Source organism: Tachypleus tridentatus, chromosome 13, assembly GCF_004210375.1.
Source record: "Tachypleus tridentatus isolate NWPU-2018 chromosome 13, ASM421037v1, whole genome shotgun sequence".
Taxonomy (NCBI): Eukaryota; Metazoa; Arthropoda; class Merostomata; order Xiphosura; family Limulidae; genus Tachypleus; species Tachypleus tridentatus.
In genome coordinates, this window is record NC_134837.1 from 148,151,570 (window position 1) to 148,173,827 (window position 22,258).

General features: G+C 34.3%; 1 protein-coding gene and 1 long non-coding RNA gene across 5 annotated transcripts in view; one reads left to right on the forward strand and one right to left on the reverse strand.

The window, feature by feature from the left end:
- Positions 1-9,221: 9,221 nt before the first annotated feature.
- Positions 9,222-22,258, forward strand: part of LOC143236750 (cAMP-dependent protein kinase catalytic subunit 3-like) — a 47,403-nt gene continuing 34,366 nt past the window's right edge. For 2 of the 4 annotated variants that reach the window (XR_013019736.1, XM_076475236.1), the window contains exon 1: positions 9,222-9,790. Coding sequence is in view for 3 of the 4 variants with exons in the window: in XM_076475236.1 (XP_076331351.1) it covers positions 9,649-9,790 (142 nt within the window). In the remaining variant the exon portion in view is untranslated. The remainder of the gene's footprint in view (positions 9,791-22,258) is intronic. The other 2 variants (XM_076475238.1, XM_076475237.1) reach the window with 1 other exon arrangement.
- LOC143236752 (uncharacterized) lies at positions 15,539-18,210 on the reverse strand. The gene is made up of 2 exons (XR_013019737.1): positions 18,077-18,210; positions 15,539-15,872 (listed from the first exon to the last, which is right to left on the reverse strand). It is a non-coding gene; the product is annotated as an uncharacterized LOC143236752 (long non-coding RNA).

Below are 22,258 nucleotides of genomic sequence, written 5' to 3' on the forward strand. Positions count from 1 at the left end.
TGTTCAGATTATTTATTCACCGAAGTAAGTCCCCCGCTATGACAGCTGTAAGTCTAGGGATTTATATCGCTAAAATCATAGGTTCGATTCCCCTCGGTGGACATAGCAGCTAGATCGATGTGCTTTTGCTATAAGAAAACACACACGCACTTTACGAGGTGACAAAACTATGTTATATCCTATGCTATACAAATTAATAAAACGTAACATGTAATGTTAATTGTTATAACTACTCTTCTGAGATTCACACAACGTGGAGAGTAATATGACATTAATATTTTTCTATTCAGTCCAATAATTTTTAAAGTGTCACATTTTGAATTGTTCGAAACAAGATTTTCACTTAATAACGTTTTAAATAAGTTGATGATTTTTTTCTGAAAAAAATATGCTAAAGAAGGACTGTAGTCAGTCAATATGTAAAGTGACAAAAAATGTAACATTTCCTGATTCAAGAGGAACATTTTTGCATGGCTCTGAGAACTTGAAATTTAAATGCGTAAAAAATAAATACAAAAAATATGTTCAGCAAATACAAAGCAGTGGTGAGCAGAGCACAGACAGCCCTTTGTGTAGCTTTGTGGTTAACTACGAACAAACAAATTCGTAAAGTACACTAAATTTCGTAAACAACACTATGAAAACTAAATTCTAAGTACTAATAAGAACATATTTCACAGATTATTATAAGTATATATAAAGATAAGCAAGTTAATGATATAATTAAACAATTACATTCTTACGTGTAGATACATAAATTAATTTAAAAGATAAGTCAACAGTCATGCCGTTAAACAAAAACTTTATCAAAACACAACTAAAACAAAATGTTGGAGGTAGTGCCATCTAGCTGCTAAAATTTCAACAATAGTTGACGTTGCTAATTCTTTGTTGTTAAAAAACTGCGTTAATTGTCGTCTTGTTTCTCATTTTATCTGATTTTAATTAAACGTGTGTTCTTATTCCATTCCACTACAAAAGATGAATATTGAATAATGATATAGTTTAGCAAACTTATAACTTTTTGATAAAGTAGTTTTGGGAAGTTCAGAAAAATTAAGGTGAATTGAACATAGAACTAGAAAAGTAGGCATAAGTTTTGATTCGAAATTTTTCATAAACATGTCTCGGCTCGTTAATTTAAATGAGCATCGAGGCACATTCGTTAAAGTAATGTGTTCCAACTATTACTTTCCTTGAAACGTGGAGTATGTTACCTTACATACATAAATGATAAAACCTGTGTTCGACCTTACTGAAGAGTTTTGTTGATGTTTATCAGCCTATATATTTCACTATTTTGGATTCCTATCTTCTTTTGTGTAGTTATTTCACAATTAACATTGGCGATTTTTAACACGAACAGACAGCCCAAAATGAAAACATAGACATTTCGTGATGCCGTGGGCGGCCTCCTCGAGTGAGAAACGCGTCTTGCCAGGCATGTAATTCCAACGAAAACTACAGTAACTCTTTTTCTTAACATTACACTGAGCAGTCATACAATTTGCCAGTTACCGGTTCAATTGAATAAAGTAACAGTGTCGTCAAATTCAAAATTGATTGTATAATGATGGTTTCCAGATATTATATCAAGTCTAAGTATACCATCGATAGCATATTCACTAGTGCATACAGTTTAATAACAGATTAAAATGTCATATTAATAAATACACAGTTTTCTCTCCACGTGTGTGGGTGTGTTCGACACGTCATCAATCAAATGTCAAGTAACCAAGCTTAAACGAATCAGTTTACTAATCGGTTTTCACCTTAGAGAGCAAAAAATACTTTAAAGAGAATCGAGAAGAGATATAAGTTTGAAAGAAAAATATAAGAGTTGTTTTCAACATACTCACATAATAACATTTGGTTTCCTGGTAATCACTTCCTTGAAGTACATATACATCTTGAACATTTTTTCATGAGCTTCATTTTGTTAACTTCAGTAAGAAACCTAGTTTTATATTTAAAAAAAAAGTCCTCACGTACCGACTTGATACTGTCTATTATTATATCAACGAAGTGATTAGTAGTGTCAGTTTGTCAATATAGTTGTAATTTCAATATTATCTGTGTGAGTTTTCTTACAGATCTACGAAACAGACTAAATTATAAAAATAATATCTGATTGTTTTTTTTATTAAGCACAAAGCGTTTCTAGCGGTATAAATCCGCAGACATTCAGCTGTGTCACTGGATTACATAATCTCTTATATAATCACTTTCAGCGCGACTTCTGTTACAAATTATTATACTTATGGTCACTTACACATTCACGACACTAAATAATGTTGTCCGTGATAATGGCAAGTTAGAACACACACACACACAAAACGAGTTATCACCTACTGATTGTTATACAAAATTGTGACTAGACCCATAAAGTTGTAACACAGTAAAGATTTTGTTTGTTTCTTTGGAAATTTTGCTCAAAGCTACACGAGGGTTATCTGCGCTAGCCGTACCTAATCTAACAGTGTAAGAAAGTAGCTAATCATCACCACCCACCGCCAACTCTTGGGCTACTCTTTTACCAACAAATAGTGGGATTAATCGTAACATTATAACGCCCCCACGGTTGAAAGGACGAGCATGTTTAGTGTGACGGGGATTAAAACCCGCAACTCTCAGATTACGAGTCCAGCGCTTTAACAACTTGGCCATGCCGGGCCCAGAATTTCTTCTCCTCACCAGTTTTCTTGATCGTATCCTCTCAAATAAGTTTGTTTATAGTTAGACACGAAGGTACACAAGTGGCTATCTATTCTTTCTCCACCACGGGTATCGAAACTACCCGTTTCGATATTTTAGCATTGTAAGTTTACAGGCAGACATAATATACCTAATAGTAGTAGCACAAACCACTCATGGCTCATGAAAATAAAATCCTCCATGTCGAAGGTACGAGGATCAGTGGTTTGGCTGGTAAACAAATTTAAAATAATAGTAATCAACTTCAAACAAATATCTAACGGGAACTTTGCTGTTCCAGTAGACGTCTGTGTCTTTGTTCGGCTTACTTCCCTGTGGTCTTGAAAGCCAAAGTCCTTTCTTAGTGGCGAATCTGAGGAACACTTTTCAACACGCTTATGCTAAGTTTTATCCCATCGTTCTACGTAGAAGCTCATTACAATGTAAATCGTATGTTAGTTAATACAGCATAACCATGGACTCATAAGAATGAGTATAATCGACAGCAGAGAAAGTTTTGTTGGTTTATATCAGAATAAAGCCATATTCGGCTATATGTTGTGTCTACAGCAGGAAATCAAACCCTAGATTTTAACTTTGTAATTCTGTATACTTGCTGTTGTCCCACCGAACGGAGGCTGAAATTTCTTTCTGCTTTTATCAACACTTAGAGGAAGATTCTGCTCCGAATTATGTAACATTTATAAGAATTATAAGGTTTTTGAATACATTTGATTTATATCAGAATAAATATTTGTTTGTCAAGAACTCAGTGTTCGATTTAACGTTGTATAATCTGGGTGATAACGCTAAAAAATTTTGTCTTAGCGTAAGATATTTTGGACATTTCAAGGTAAAATTTGCATTAAAAAAATCGTTGAATCACCAAACTTACCATTATAATTTTAATTATCACAATGTAATGTGAGAGAATTTGTTAGTTAAACGTTTGTTATGTCAGTATTAACGTACCAAATCAAACAAGCAAACATGTTCAACAACATTGGAACCAATGTAAAGATATGTGGCAGTACAGAAAGTATCTGAACAGTATTTAACATCGCCAAATAATGTCAACAAAAAAATTTACAGTTGGCACAACTTATGCGCCAGTAGATCTGGCCAGGAAAACCAGAAACCTTTCCCTTTTTTTATAAGCATATCCAGGGTCGCTGACAAGAATATGTTACGATTTTGACTAAAAATTTACATTAATGTCTTTATATTATTTTCATCTTTAGTGGTTTTATAAGTTCGATAAATTGAAAAATAAATTTCTAGTAAATGCTCAACAATATAGTACGATGGTTGTCATCTACGCATAACCCATAAGAACAATGTACATGTAGGATAATAGGGTCGAAACGTTGTTCTGCATTCTATTTTAACTAAAGTTTTAATACTCATACCAACCGTCTTTAGAATACATTGTCACTGATATTCGTTTGTTTTCCAATCTCTTTAATTAAAGGAATTATTTGTCTTGTAAATACCAAACATGAGTGTATAAGTGTTTTGCGTTGGATAGGATTTTACATTATTTTACAAAATCGTTTTTATATAATGCATTAGACATTTTGTATAAACACACAAAAGTATTTCTATTATGCATTTCTGACAATACTTATTTTATTTTGTATTCTACCACTTTGTAAATTGCATTATATATTAGCTTGTTTATTAGAAGTCAATAAGAACCGTTGTTTTTATGTGTTTGAAATATATTGTAAAAGTTCTTCGAATTTTCTATGCCATACGTCAGATTTATTTTATTAAAGAACTGTATGAGACAAATGATAATTTCAGAAGAACAAACAAATTATAAAACGTTTTCTATATAAGTTTTCTCAAAAATGTTTTAAGCTTGTATTACCTACAAATGTACGTAGATAATTAATACTTAGTATTGTAGTTATACCACTTTGCTCTATCTGATATCGTGGAAAATTCATTAAAATCATTAAATTTCTAAAATCGAGATTGCAAGCGTTTTTGGTGGATATTGATAGAGTTTCCTTTGCTATTGACAAAGTTTGTAGAGTTTCAGCATATAGATAAAAAGCAGTGTATTCAAAGTAAAGGTATCGAATAAATTTTGATTTAATATATTTGGAAAACTGTGTAATGACTACTCTGTATAATATCTAATATAACTTCAGAAGCCTGTAACACATTTACCGTTGTAGATTTAGTTTAGTGCCTAAGCTCATTCCTATATAGTTTTCCTTTTTGTATGTGACGAATATTCTTAACTGTATATTGTTCAAGTCCCGCCTGTTCTCGAGATTTGTAGAACTTTGTTGTGCGTAAGAATCAAAAATGTGCTACAGTTACGACAGGAAGTGTTCGTACCCCTGCGTCGTGAGTAGTTTTCCTCATAACTGAAAAAATAGTACGATTAGGATAATGAAGGTACAGTATATTATAAATATTATACTAACACACATCTACATAAATAATTATGTAAATGGAACGACAAATAAACTGTTTATAAACAAATAACCAAACATAGGAGAAGCAGAATGTGTTCGTGCGTCTACTTTAATGGTCAGTTGTCTAGCCTTTCAGGTGAATTACTTGGCCCAATCTCTCCTCATAGCTCTCCATGATCGTTTGACAGTACTCGACTGGTATTTTTTTCCATTCTTCTTTACAGAAGGCCTCCAACTCTTGCAAGTTTGTCGAATGACGCTGATGAACCCTGGTCTTCAACGCATGCCAAACGTTTTCAATTGGGTTGAGATCGGGTGACTGCGATGCCACTCCAGAACGCTTATATGGTTCCTCTGCAACCAGGATTGCACATATTTCGATGTGTGCTTAGAGTCATTGTCGTGCTGGAAGATCCAACGACGCCCAAGCCACAAGTTCCGAGCATCATTCTTGATATAAGTGCCTAATACATCAACGTACTCTTCCTTTTTCATGTTTCCGTTGACGCGGTGAAGGCTGCCTACACCAAAAGAGTTGAAGGAACCCCATAGCATGATCAAGCCACCTCCGTGTTTAACTGTAGAGACGGTGTTCTTTGGAAGATTCCGTTCCCCCTTCTTACAGAAAATATAACGAACATTATTGTGGCCGAAAAGCTCGATTTTAATCTCGTCTGACCAAAGAATACTCTTCTAATACGTAAAGGGTTTATATACATGCTCTCTTGTATACCTCAATTGTGCTTCTAAATGAACAGGCTTTGAATATGGAGTTCTACGAGAACGGCATGCTTTGAACCCAGAAGAGCGTAACATGTTCATAACTGTAGAGATGCTTACTTCAACCCCAGTTTCCCTTACCAGTTTCTGTATATCATTACCTGTTAAACGAGGGTTCCTACTAAGTTCTCTGAGAACCTTCCTCTTAGTTCTCCTGGTATTTTGGTGAGGCGTCCGGAACGAGGGAGGTTAGCAGTTGATCCTGTAAGCTTAAACTTGGCAATTATGCTTTGAACAGTATATTTCGACACATTAAGTTGTGTACCAATACCGGAAAGAAACACACGAGACTTGTATTTTACAATAATTCGGATTTTTAAATCACTGGACAGTTGTTTCCTGTTCGTCATGCTGACCAAGCAGATAATGATGGAGACGGCACTAAATTGCCAGAAGTACATTTTTTGCTGGCTAACTTCCAGTAATTATGGACCCAGTGTCTAGTTCTGGAATGATATAATGTAGTTTATTCGCCAAACTAAACAAAATCTTTACGGGAATATCAGTTTTTTCACACTTTCTGAACAGTACGAACACTTTTTGCTCCTCCTATTTTTGGTTATTTGTTTATAAACAGTTTATTTGTCATTTAATTTACATAACAATTTATGTAGATGTATGTTAGTATAATATTTATAATATACCTTACTTCTATTAGCCTACCTGTGATACTTTTTAAGTTATGAGCAAAAAACCACTCGGGACGCAGGGGTACGAACACTTAACTGTGTTGTAACTGTAGGTGCGTATGTAATAATAGTGATTTACAGTATTGTTGCTAACAAACTTTGATGAATGTTCTAGAATTTCACTTGACTGATATAAAAGAACTGACGCGCCGAAAAACAAGAGTATTATTACACTATGTAATACAAATTTTGTTCCTGGATAGTATGTGTTATTTCTTAATTGCGTATGTTCTAAAAGTTCAGAAAATGGGCATTATTCCCTTCAAACTTGGCCCGGCATGGCCAAACGTGTTAAGGCGTTCGATTCGTAATCCAAGGGTCACGGATTCGAATCCCGGTCGCACCAAATATGCTCACCCTTTCAGCCGTAGGGACGTTATGATGTGACGGTCAATCCCACTATTCGTTGGTAAAAAAGTAGCCCAACAGTTGGCGGTGGGTGATAATGACTAGCTGCCTTTACTTTAGTCTTACATTACTAAATTAGGGACGGCTAGCGCAGATAGCCCTCGAGTAGCTTTGCGCGAAATTCAAAACAAAAACAAACCCTTCAAACTTTGCTTTTGTGACCTGGATAAAGAAATTTAGAAATTAACCTATTTTCTATGTAAAAACGGGCAAATTTGCACATTTTCATTTACATAAGGTTTGAATGAAAGAACATATGAATCACGATTTACATATTTTGTGCTAAAGTTATACAAAAGTGAACAAAAATATTCAGAAGTGAGTAGTTTTTCGAGATTTGCGATTGTAATGTAAATCAGTTTCACGTATCAGCACCTAAATATAGTCTCCCATCATGTTTTTGTTATACGCTCCCAGGTCACAAAAGCAAAGTCTGAAGAGAAAAATAGGTCTTTTCCATTTGCTTTAGGCATAAGCAATTGGGAAATAACACTTTCTGCCCAGGAACAAGAAAAAGTATAGGCCTAGAGAGCTATAATTGGGATTAACGCCTATTAATCGGAAAAGTACTGAATTTGACTAAGAATGTTTACAGATTTCAAACATGACAAACCGTTTAACTTCAGTGAATTACTTCGGATGTTAGAATTTCTACAAGGATGTTAAAGGTTATCGCAGGGAAAAGTCAGCATGTAAAGGTGTGAGACCAATCAAGCTAGCTAGTTTAAGCGAGGTATGGCAATATCAACTCAGAACTAATTTGATCATTGTGGACCTGGATTATCGATAAAATATTTAGTTCTAGAACGGACATAAGAATCAGTATTGTTTGTAAGTTTGTAAAACTGTTGTATATAAACCATCATTTATAAAAACTATTAGTACTAACCGTTATTATAAACTGCTTTTTTCTTTGTATAGTAAAATATACTTGTGTTAAAAAAGAAAGTTGTGTGTTAATATTGTTGGCAAATAACATAATGTTAATATATATTTCATTTAATTAACTACTGAACTCAAATTACAATTCCTGTTATTTGAAATAGTAAAGCGTAACGTAAGTAACATAATAAATCGGAGACTCATCCGAAATAAAATATAATACGTAACAAACCTTCTTCAAAACAAAGTTGTCTGTTTCCTTAAATTTGACATCTATACTGTCTCGTGGATAGGAATAACAAACAGGTCAACTACAGCCACACTTGAAAGAGCACAAAGACGCCTCTAGATGTATAAATTACTTCATGTCTTAGTGAAAAGTTCTACAGTCATACTATCCATTGGATTCCTGCCAAGATTGTTCAAAGAAGAATATCTCTAACGTTGTAGCGTTTCCAAACAATTTAAACAAATATTTTAAATTTATATTTAAATTCTTTCTAGAAATCCCTGTTCAAGCAGAAATCGTTCTACAGTCAATATGTCTGGATGGATTTATAATAATTTAAGAACTGAATATATTTGTCAAACTCCCATAAACTCGTATGTGATTCAGTGTGTGTGTGTGTGTGTGTATGTGTTTTCTTATAGCAAAGCCACATCGGGCTATGTACTGAGTTCACCAAGAGGAATCGAACCGCTGATTTTAGGGTTGTAAATCCGTAGACTTACCGCTGTACCTGCAGGGGACGTATATGATTGAATTCTTTCAACAATATTTCTTCTGTAGTATACACAGTTAACTTTGTTGATATAAGCTTTAAGAAAAACAATTTATGTTAAAACTTCTATTTATATTTGCTTTTAGCTGATTTTCACAAATTAACACATGAAAAATTATTGGTAATTTTATGTAGAAAAGTTAATAGACAAGTGTTATAAATTATAATATAAACAGTTAAAAATAGATGAGCATCAATTTCAGAATTTCTTCAGTCGTAATTCTTCCTGATGTAAAATATGAAACGCAGAATGATTTTTCTGTTGTTGAATAAACTATTTTTTGGATAAAATGATTGGTCTTTGTTTGTAGGAAAATTTCTACCCGAAAGTCACTTTGGTGAATATTTAGAAAAGAAACTCAATCTGAAAAATAAAAACTGTTGCATATCTGGATAAACTGTGAAATACAGTTTCCTGAAGTTTAAGAAATTACAGTATTGGAAATACCGATTTTTAGGATTTTGGAACACACAACAAACTTAAAACAAATAACCACTAGAGGACGCCACAATAACGAATCCGAAACCATTAAGTGTCCTGCAGAGCCTGTTTTTATTTACGTTGAAGCTAGTAGTAGTACACGAAGAAGGAAGTTACGCCAGATGTAGTGGCGTGAGAGAATTGACAGAAACGTTAAGTATTTAGCGTGAAACTGGAAGCAAAATCTCATTACAACTGTTTATCTTGAAAATTCGCTGTGTATTTTTCTTACTGTGTGTTCGGGGAAAATGCTGGCTGTTTATGTTACTATTGTTTCTAAGTATAAAATTAACCTATCTGAATTAAGTATTTGATACAGGATATTCGTGCGCCTTCTGTGGGTCAATCTTCGGTCCTACAACAAACTGTCCTGTTGTATGTTCTCTGCCTGACATTTTTCTTTTTGTCCTTTGTTTGAGGTCGTCATTGTACTCTGGACCGCCTACCGCTCTGCTATTTCACTGAAAGTTTTACCCAAGCTGTTTGTGTCGATTCTTTGCATGGCATCGAGTAAAGACAAAGTTTATCGTGGAAAGCTGAAACGAGCTGGTTCGCTAACAATGAAAGAACCACCGGTAATTACAAACGTTAGCGGCGATAGGGTTTTCCGTCTTGAGGAATTTGACATTATCAAAACAATAGGTAAGTCGTTTTACGCATAATATATTTTTGTTTTGAGAAAAAAAAACGTAAATTGTAATCTAATTTCAGTGCGTTTTTATTTCTTTCAATGGAATTTTTTGTAAAAAGTTAATTGGTTTTTCATACATCTATTTTACTCACAGAATTGTATTAATCAATAACACTTCGGTTTGTACTGCTGTACATTGAACATTGTAAAGTAAATCAAATGGTGAAACGGCTGAAAACGTTTTAATATACAACTATATATGTAGACTGATTTTATAAGTTATTGTAATATTCACAGCCTGTTACTAAAGCTATGGTTTTATTTAATATATTTTTGTACTGTTTTACACATGATTGATAAATAATGTACTTAGTATTCCGAAAATTGTTTAATTTCGAAGTCAAAGCTCAAGGGAAGTCCCAAATGATTGTTGTTACTATTACAATGCTTCGTATCATTCCTTCTCTTTGTTATAATTTGATATAAGAATAGGTTAAATGAAGTCAAGTCTGTAGCAAAATCATAGATTTGAGGTTGATCATTTATAAGATGGATTTTTAATAAAGGGAGAACTTATATTAATGTTATTAAAGAACTTTATTAAATATAACATAAATAAGCAAACAATTCACATAAATTATAAAAGAGCCTTTATAAAACACCTCATTGTATATCTCTTTTTATAGACACGCAAAAATTATATTTAAAAAGTTAACTCGTACTGTAAAGCGTATAAACTATAAAAAAGGCTTTTCAATTACGTTTCTGTTTTCCAGCTGTGTCACGCCCTCTTATGAAGTTAAAATGTTTTTGAATTTAGACTAATAAACATTGATGGCGAACGCAGTTGGAGTGTTTGTGTGTGTTTGGTATAACAAAGCCACATCGGGCTATCTGTTGAGTCTACCGAGGGGGAATTGAACCCCTGATTTAGCGGTATAAATCCTTACACTTACCGCTGTACTTAGGGGGAACACGCGGTTGGAAGCCCGTCTGATGTCAGTTTTTATTGCTTTGTATGTATCTAAGACTGCTTTTATATATATATATACACAGGGTGGCCCGTAAGTCGATACCCATCCATATGTTATTATGTTATATTCAATTACCCATATATCATAAATTGAAGGCAGCTGTTACCGCGGCATTTGGAACAATAACCCATACTATGTTGAGGAAAATGTCTCACAGAACATGGCGTCGCATAATATTATGCAGCGAGAATGAGGGACAGCACACAAATACACTGGATACATAAGATATATGGATGGGTAGGGACTTACGGGCCATCCTGTATATATATAGTGTATTTAAACGACAGCTGAATTAAGAATGATAAATTATTACAGTGTAAAAATTTAGCTAAGTTTTATAATGTGTGTGAGGCGAACTTTAAAAATCACAAATATAAAAATCTGGTCCTGAAGTCTTCTATAACGAACATCATACATGATATATTTATACAATATGTGAATGTGCTGTGGAATTATTAAAACAAAAGTGACGAACGTAATCCAAGACGACCAATATCGGTTATTTGTGTTTTAAACCAATCTCCACCGGGGTGGTAGAACTAACAGCAATACGTAATGCGCGTGGTTTACGTCATTTATTCGCAAATTGTTAGTTAGAGTGTGACGATTACGTAGTTAAGGCTTAGGGAAGGACTGTTTTATCATTCAGAAGCTTTTATAAAAATTGAATCGTTACTATAAATCATTATGTCAGATAGCTAAACCGAGATTCTTCAAAATTAACCTATTCATAAAAAGAACAAGTTGTTTCAGACCCAAAATAATAGAATATTCGCCACTTTAACATTTTCTGTTTGTAACTGTCGACATTACTTTTATGTCGAACTTGGGTGAAGGAGGAAAAAGACGATTGGTCATTAAACCTTATGTTCTCGAAACGTCATATATACGTATATGAAAGAGTCATCAGAACATCTGTCCGTGTGCCTTGACGTCACAACTTTGTGTGAGTAACTAGCTGAACTAGTTTCGATGAAATTTGACAGACGAATTCACCTGAACCCTTCAATATATGTTCCTTGCTATTGTCGTAGTGTCTACCTTCCAAATTCTTATCGACCGTATTCAATGGATCTGCAGGGCGAATGACACACACACCCGTCTTTTCGTAAACCCCATGATCACAACGAACGAAATGCCACACCTGGCGCGAGGTACCTTTGCTACATATCTCTATAAAATACAATTGTTAGTCTGTTTGTTTGGTAACATCATGTTATAACAATTTGTGAAGAATTGGATGAACTTATTTTGGATTAAACCCGATACAGGTGCTCGGGAAGACTCATCAAAGATCGAGATTACGCGGTTTGACTTGGGCTGACAGTAATTATATCGTATCCAGCCATGAGTGAGCGCTCCACTGAGCGAGGAGCTAGGTTACAAAATACTTTGAAGCTGAGGCCAAATAAAAGCGACGCTTAATGTCACACATGGCGTGGGTAACATTGTACAGAACGAACGGTTCGACTAGTGTGGCTTAAAATGCAGGAAGTGGTTGGCCTACACCCTTCATTTATAATATTACTTCTTAAATCCAACATTAACGGGTACATTTGCTAGTGCTTTGTAAGCAATTATCGCTTTACTGTAACAAAATCTGAGTGGATGTGTATTAGAAATTCATAGTTTAACCTTACACAAACGTTAGGTAAAGGATCGTAAATTCTTGATGACGAGAAACCCGCTTGAAAATATATCTCATAACGGCTGGTATGGGTATTAACACTCCTTATCAATAGAAATGATAATACCCATACCAGCCGTTCTGAGATAGAAAGGATTGTTAACTTTTAATTTTTTCTTATCTGAATAACAAATACTTTGTCTATGTAATAACGTGAAGTAACTTTCATTGTACCGTTTGTTGAAGCTTCACCTCGAAAGACTATCTATCATTACTTTTTTTCTTCAAATAAGAAACTAGCGTCACTTTTATATATTTTATTTTATAAACCATAGCTGTATACGTTTAATTTTATCACCCAAGGTCCGTCCATCTAGACATATCAAAGTTGTACTGAATTCACCTCATGAGGTTAAAACCGTTTCTACAAACAAATTACTTTCTAGCTTCTGGCCTTCGTGATGGTAAATTTAATTTTTTGCCAGATGCATCAGTAGAACCTCTTGTAGTATAAATAGTATAAATGATAAACGATAGTAAAAATGACTTCCGCATAAAGACCGGATTTACCAGCTTCCGGCCATAGCCTTCCGTTTCTCTAATAGGAGTTTAAAAAAACAAAAACAGGTCTTCCGTCAGGTTCCGTTTAAAATAGCCCAGAGGCTGCATTTCTGTGTATTTGATTTGGTGACATTTGACTTGCTTCACCTGGTTTGTTCTGTGAATTCTTATCCATCGTAAGCAATAGTCACATTTTAGTATCCTGTAACTTAAACACGTGACACGTATCACATAAAACAGATTCAATCAGTGATGTCGAGAAAACCCACTTGTAGAGAAAAATATATATATGTAGAAACGTGAACTTGACGATGGCCGAAGAAGATCGAAACGTTGTTCGCTCCTCTCATAAAAAAAATTCTCTCAACCCAAACGAGCCGTTTCTACATATAAAACAGATTCGAATGTTATATATATTTCGTACTTTTATCTCTTTTGTGCAACAGCGATGAATGTTACTAAGCTATATGTAAGTTTGTTTGTTTTGAATTTCGCGCAAAGCTACTCGAAGGCTATCTGCGCTAGCCGTCCCTAATTTAGCAGTGTAGGACTAGAGGGAAGGTAGCTAGTCATCACCACCCACACCCACTATTGGGCTACTCTTTTACCAACGAATAGTGGGATTAATCGTAACATTATAACGCCACCACGGGTGGGAGGGCGAGCATGTTTGGTGCGACGTGGATTCGAACCCGCGACCCTCGGATTACGAGTCGAACGCCTTAACACGCTTGGCCATGCCGGGCCACATTATCTTTGTAATATGCTCACTTGAACACTGCGTTTTCAAACTTCAGATTATTCAAACTCTGTTTCTGAAAAACGAAGCGTATCGCTACAAAATATAGTAAAATAGTGGCTAATGCTTAGGTTGACCAACTTTAACCTTATAGTGCAAAATGCATATGTTTGGCTAACGCTTTTGATTACTTTCTCTACAGTGTATTTTGAGAAAGAAAACATTTGTGATAGTAGTTGCCTCGGAGCCTATTCAACAATTTCCTACTTACACGATGTTAATACTATTGTTAACCGCTAGAAGGTCAGGCTCATGCACGTGTAGAATTTGAATATTTCTGTTTTTTTTTGGTTCTCATATGTTTCTAATGAGCGCAGAGAAACGAATATGGCAATTAAACCATAGTTCAGCCGTAACATGGAGCTTATCACATTCAAAACCCACTGTGGGTGGAACACAGAGAGTCATTTTGTATAGCTTTGTATTTAACAAAAATTCCTATAATGCAAAGTGGGAGAAGCAAACATACTAAATAAAAAAGCCAGCATTAATAGTCAGGATAATAACAGCACTGATGAAAATAACAAAAGCAATAATGCAGTGGGAAAACGTTTTCACTTGGACAATGTAGAAACCATAAATATACACTTTTCTGTATTTTTCCTCTTCGTATTATCATTTTTAATGTTATAAGTTTTTTCCGAATTGTCATTTTTGGTTGTGCCTTTTTTTTCTTCTTCGGATTCCACACACGTATCATTTCGAAGTTGCAACTTAGTGATTCCAATGTACTTGTTGGTTAACATCCAGTTTGTTTGTTTGTTTTTGAATTTCGCTCGAAGCTACACGAGGGCTACCTGCGCTACCCGTCCCTAATTTAGCAGTGTAAGACTACAGGGAAGGCAGTTAGTCATCACCACCCATCGTCAACTTTTGGGCTACTCTTTTACCAACAAATAGTGGGATTGACCGAACTTTATAACGCCCCCACGGCTGAAAGGGCGAGCATGTTTGATATGACGGGGATTCGAACCCGCGACCCTCAGATTGCGAGTCAAGTGCCTTAACCACCTGGCCATGCCGGTCTCAGATTGTCTCTAACCTGAGTCACTTTTGCTACAGTTTATCTTAAGCAGCGAACTCGATATTTGGATGGAAGGATGCAATTGCTGGTAGCTTATTAAACGTATTTAACAGAATGGTTAGCAAGATCTAAATGTAGATGGTTTAGAATTGGAAAACGTTTATAAAACGCACTACGAACTCTACAACACATCACAGTACCTTGCGGGTCATCCATTCTTTAAATTAAATCTTTGCTAATATATTTCAATAACATTTACTATTTTCAGATGATTATTTTACTGTCTCTTTAAAGTAACAGCAGGAACGTTTTAGACCTAATTCATCACACTACGTAACACAAATTTTGTTCCTGGATAGTATGTGTTATTTCTTAATTGCTTATGTTGTAAAAGTACAGAAAACGGTCATTATTTCCTTCGACCCAAGCTTTTGTGACCTGGATAATGGAATTTAGAAATTAACCTATTTTTAAGTAAAAACGGGCAAATTTGCACATTTTCATTTACATAAGGTCTGAATAAAACAACATATGAATCAAGATTTACATGTATTTATACTAAAGTTATACAGAAATGAACAAAAATGTTTAGAAGTGAGTAGTTTTTTAAGATTTGCGACTGTAATGTAAATCACTTTCACGTATCAGCCCCCAAGTATAGTCTCGGCATTTGACTTTGTTAGACCAAGATTTCTGATCAAGCCATTGAGGTCTCTTTGGGTGGGATAGCATGGGTTTCTCTCACCAGCTGCACCTCTGAAATTGTAATCTGGATCTTCAACGTCTACCTCCTCTTCTGATTTGTTGCTCTCTCCTGAGGATAGCTACTTTCTCTCTGGCGGAGTGGGTAGAGGAAGCTCAGGGCAGTGTGGCACTTTAGCGATGGATGATGGAAGGTCCGGATACATGATAGCAAATACATTCTTGCCAGCCCGACGTTTGGAAGGGTCCATCATGCAGAAGTAGTAATTGCTTGAGTGGTCAGTGGGTTCACGCCAAATTCTTGCAATAGCGAACTTCATGGCTCTCTTTTCCCCTCTGTACCATCCTAGAACAAAATAAAATTGTTATTATGAAGAATAAATTTATTTCATCCACAACTAACGTGTAAGAGGTTCATGCAAAATATTTTATATGTAATATTTTTTCTATATTATTGGAAATTAAAAAAAAGTATATTAAAATTCTAAAAGATCTAAAATTTGCATAATATAGAATGTTACTATTCAAGCAAGCAAAAATTGTCCGTATTAACTTCTATAGATTTTTTTTTTTTTTTTTGCAGTGCTCACAGGTAAAGTGAGGTATCCAGGGTTTGTCTTGATCCCCAACAGTCATGCTGAAATATACCTTGTAGGTTTCACACATTTTAGCAGATGATATCACAGAGTGCTTTTTCGCTCTGGTCTTGATAAATTGCCACATACATAGCAGAATGCGTCTGGAGAATGCTTGCAGCTTCTTGATGCCATCTCTGATAAAATCAGATAGGTCAGATGTGTAGGCAGCTTAGGCAGCTAGAAGTAAACTGAAGTGGTGAGCCCCTGTATATATTACTATGGAAAGTTCTAGAAAATCCTAAAAGGTTCTTTAAAATTCTCATAAGTTCTACAACATTCTAGAAAGTTCTTGAGAATTCTTGTAAATTCGAGAAAATTCTCTATCAGCTACTCAGCACTGAATCTACCTGGAAAATGGGTAAATTTGAAAATTTCATTACCCATGTCACAAAAGCAAAGTGTGAAGAGAAAAATAGGTCTTTTCCATTTACTTTAGGCATAAGCAATTGGAAAATAACACTTTCTGCTCAGGAACAAGAAAAAGTAACAAATTAGTTACATAGTGTTATCTATTAGGATGTTATCAGAATGAATACTTGTTGAGTACGTTTTCCTCCTTTGAAGCAATAAACTGAAATTTTCGGATTCAGTTTCACTGTGTAAAACCATTAGCTTTTCTTTATTAAATTAAATAATTTATGTAATATATATATACTTAATAACACTTCTTTATGTGTTTAACAATTTGCTAGGAGTACATTTCTAGATTCCAGTGTTGTAAAGATGTGCTAATCATTTTACTTACGTAAATGGCTAGAAATTCGTATCACTTTGTGTTTGCGTACACTCCTTAGGGGAGGGTACAAACTCGTCTCGAGTGGCTAATAAATACTTCTAAAAGAAGGTACGAGTTGAGGGTTTCCTGCCCTGTATATGTTATTTAGAATAATCAGCGACGTGCCTATTTCTGAATTATGAGATACTGCATTTGGATCATTCTTCTGATTTGAATGTACGGTGAGATATAATTCATCATGTTCTCGAGTTGTGCAGACAAATTGGAAGAGCTTCGTTCTCCAGCCTTAGCAGACAGTAGAAACATCATGGAATTTATATGGTCGGCCAAATCTTATTTTAAATAAATATTTTTAATATTTGTTCATCTTTTTTCATTTGATATTATTGTTGGATTTATTGTTCACTTAACAGTGCCGAATCTGCATTTTACCAATATTATAAACTTGTATATTGGATATCAGTGTATCTGAATACTACACTTTTCAGTTAAACTGGTAAAATATCTTAAACATGGTATATAACATTTTACACCCATCCAAGTATAAAGAACTAGTTACGTTTCTTGCGTACCATGTTCCCGTTATTAATTGTTAATTTAACGTGTACATAGTTAACGTAGGTTTGTCCCCAGGATAAACAGTTTTGCTGCCCACGTTAATCTGTATAGGGAGCTGTTAGTGAATCATGACTCAGTCATAACTATACATGAGTAGCGAGATTCTAGTAGAATTGTTAAACTAAGTCGAATAAAAAAGAAGGAAGTTCATTTGAAAAGTACATTGGTTCATTTTAACTGCTAGATGTTCTCTGTAGAAGTTTAGCAGGTTAAAAATTCAAAACTAGTGCGGCAGTGTTAGCAACAATATTATGTTCGAAGTATTTGGAAAGTTATTTTAGGTGCCGATTATTCTATAATCAAACAAATGACTCAGAGCTTGTAGAGTTTATCCTGTAGCTTAGAAAATATAAAAATTAAAAATCGTAAAAAAATATTGCAAGGCTTCTAAAGAATAATAAATTCTACTTTCGACATGCACAAAGTTTTCTTGTTTTTACATATACATAATACATTATGAGGTTAACCTTAACGTTCAAACCTTAATAGGTACTCTGGTCTACTTGGGTACCTTGTTTTCATTAAAAGTTTTCGATAATAGAAAATAGCTCTCGTTACCTCTTGTACAATGACGCATTGATCCGTGATGTTTTTAAGTCAGTTCGTAGTGTTTTGCAAGTTATGACTGAATTTCGCAGACTTACATTAAAAAGTAGCTAGTAGCAGCCTTTTATAAGTAATCTCTCGCCAAGAACAGTGTACTTACAAACATACTCTCTGTAAAAGGAATGTTCTGTAAACATTTCGTAAATTTATGAGACCATACAACCATTTCTTTTACTTTTACTTGCAGATGGTTTCTACCACAAACACCTAAGTGAATTTATATATCATAAAACGAATTTGTCCTGCCTTTAAATAGCACCCGAGGTGCTCTTGCTAATTTAAACTTACATTAAGACACATTTATTATAAACTTTACGCTAGACAGTTTGAGTCATACACGTAGCAGATGAGTGTTCTAATGTATTGCACTTTTTTTAAGCTTAGTTGGCAATGTTCCATTAAAAAAAACAACAATACACGACTTTCTTTATAAAATTACAATACTTCAGACCTGTGTGATTGTTGCCGAGCGCTCTGAACACACTGCAGTTATAGAATTCTCTAAAGTATTTGAAGCGATCTGAAAACAAACCTTACATTATATCAACGTTGTAGAACCAGTCTGCAGATTTTTTAGATATTCGTTATTTTAAATTATTTATATTGTGTTGTACTTTATGTATTAAGCTTAAATTATTCCATTGTATTTCTCTTAAAAGAAATTTACTATTTCTTTGAAAACTCTTTTGTCGCTACTAACAGTTCAATGCTACGACCTAGGTTTTCCTTCTTCGTGGCCTGTTCAGACAACGAACCAATAGAATATACAGCCTCACCTCGTGAAAGAAGAGAGGTGACCTTAGCTTCCGAAAATAGCAGCTGTCGAAGTGAACATTTGGATATAGATAATGTAACACTAAACAAGGCCATGCAATAGGAAGGCGTGTACAATGTGATTTGTTTCTATTCTTCTCTGTTATTATTGTATTTCTTTACATAAATACCTCATGCTTAACACGTGAGGTCGATTAATTAATATTTGCTTTAAACAAATTTAGAGGACATAATTTTATTTCAGTTATTGGGTTTCACTGTTACAGAGTCTAAATAATAAACCAGTAAATTTTGTTTCCCACCTTCTCTCTATAACTATATTACACTTGTTACACAGCAACAACTCAAAATCGTGTGGCTATTATTAATTAAATAATTTTATATTCGTTATGTTCAACGTTGTATTCTAATATGACTCACGAAAAAATTACCGTAAGGTAGAATTATATCACATTTGTCAAATAACTTTGTGGTCTGACTTGTGTTCTTTGCTAGATTTTATGTTGTTGGTCGTACAAGAATGTGATTTCTTTGTTTTTGCACTTAAAGAAGAGAAATAACCATAGGGAAAAACACTATGAATAGCTGATTCTATATTTTAGTATTTTATTGTATATCGATAGAACAAAAAACATTATTCGATTAATCGCAATTGAAAAAAAACACCTACTTGAAGACAAGATATTTTACGTTTCGATGTTGGTACTGCCTGTGACGTTTCTTTTTCCACAGTTAAATAAAAATATAGATAATCATCTTAACTTGGCAACAACCATAAGAAGTAAGTTGCATAGATTTCCGACATTTTTTTAAAACCATATAATATTACTGATACTTAACAAAAATAAAAATGTATTTATTTTGATAGGGTCTTTAAATACGAAAAGAACGTTTAATTAGTGTTTATATCACTACATATAATTCTTGCCTGACAGTATTCTGTATTAATATTTATATCACAGTTCAGTTAATGTGTGACAGTAGTCTGAATCAATGTTTTATAATACAACACAATTAATGTCTGAGAATATTGCGAATCTAGGACAATACGTTTTGAAAAATTCGGTGACTATCTTAAGCAATGTTATAAGAAACTGAACCTTCTATTTATTAGGTAGATGGAAATTATTTTGCTCAGTCTTGTAGATTTTTGCCGTATGGACGATGTGAACTGTAACTGATTTTATCACTCGTGTTTTTCCACAATACAAACAACAAAACAGTGTTTTGTTTCATACATATATGTGTGTTCGTTTATGTGTTCAACAGATAGTAACCCTTAGTAGAATTCAGTGAATTTATTCATAGATAGGCCCGACGTGACCCAGTGATTAGCTGGAGAAACTGTGAATTTGAGGATCTGTTGTTCACGTCTCACTACCACAGATCGTGATGCGTTCAGTTAGCTATGTAGAAAGCTAATATTACAGTAAGTTAATTATGATAAATAGGAGCAATGTTAGATTCAGTATGTATTTACAAGAACATTTAATATCATACAAATCAAATTAATTAAAACTAAATACAAGTTTTTCAAAGACGTACACGTTCGATGAAGTGTTGGGGTGTTTACTATGAGTGTATGTTAATGAATCTTTTATATATATATATCAATTGCAAGAAAACACTACAAAATCTTGCATCTCACTTAGGGTTTCAAAATGCTGAGTCGACTCAGTATGAAGGCGTAACAAAATGATAAAACAATTTTGATAAGATGTTAAAAATGGATTAAATTGTAAGTCCTCAAAAAATGTTAATATCTCATGATTTTTTTTTTTGCAAATATACATACCAAAATAAATACGATTTAGCCATTCTTAAATTAGAAATGACAGACTAGAGGGAGGTCAGCTAGTCAGCAATACCAACCACCAACTTATGTAATATTAAATAGATGGATTTGACCACCATTCTTATAACGCACTCATAGCCTGAAAGTGTAGAGCGTTATTTTATTTTTACGGTAACGGGTCACGAAATACATGAATATAAATGCATATTCCGAAACGCAAACCACTAGGGCACTTAAAAGTAATTCTAGTTAAGGTTCGGCATGGCCACGTGATTAAGGTGCTCGACTCGTAATCTGAGAGTCTCGGGTTCGAATTCCTTTCGCACCAAACATGCTCGCCCTTTCAATCATGGGGGCATTATAATGTGACGGTCAGTCCCGCTATTCGTTGGTAAAAGAGTAGCCCAAGACTTGGCAGTGGGTGGTGATAACTAGCTCAATTTCCTCTACTTTTACACTGCTAAATTAGGGACGGCTAGCATAGATGGCCCTCGTGTAGCTTTGCGCGTAATTAAAAAACAAACAAACTTTCAGCTAGCTATGAACCAATTTTTCCAATAAACATAACTAAGTCAAACACAAGACCTAACACAGATTTTGCAAACACGTTACTAACAAATGAAATATCCTTTAAAGAAATACTCGAAGCAATAAAAAACACAAAAAACAAAGCTCCAGGTGAAGATGAAATGGAAGCTATCCTTCTAAAAAAGGGCACTCCGAAATTGTTTGACCACCTAAAAACACTTTTAACCTATCTCTATCCTCAGGACACATCCCAGTTTCTTGGAAGCTTGCTAATATATTAATGTTCCTGAAGGAAGGAAAGCCAACAAATAAACCTAATAGCTACCGACCAATCAGCCTGACCATCTGTATAGGCAAAATACACGAAAGAATAATCAGTAATAGACTCTCCACATTCTTGGAGATAACATCAAAATTACCAGAAGAACAAAATGGATTCAGGAAATTTAGACAAACGACAGATCATTTAATCAGATTAACCGAAACCATAATAGATAGCTTCAATAAAAAAAGAGCGTACTGTCGCTTGCTTCTTTGATATCGAGAAAGCATTCGACACTGTATGGCACGATGGTCTAACGTTCCGAATGAATGAAATGGGACTACCGCGTGGAATTATTCGCTGGCTATCTAACTTTTTGGAAAGTAGAAAGTGCAGAGTAAATGTTGAGGTTACCTTTTCTGAGTACTTTACTCCAGACTGCCCCATCAGCAAAATTTTTAGGTCTAACCTATGATTCACAATTAACTTGGATTAATCACGTTAACGAAATTAAAAATAAAGTCTGGCGAAGAACTAACTATGCTAGGAGTCTAACTGTTAAAAACAGTGGAGCATCTACTGATAACTTACTAAAAATCTATAAAACATATATTAGACTAGTAATAGATTATGCAGCTCCAGCATGGATAACTGTAAGCAATAAAATAATTAAAACCAAACTACAAACAATCCAAAACACACTCCTCACAACAGCATACAGAGTTCCAAGAACTATATCATCTCAATTCATTCACAAATATTCGAACACACCAAC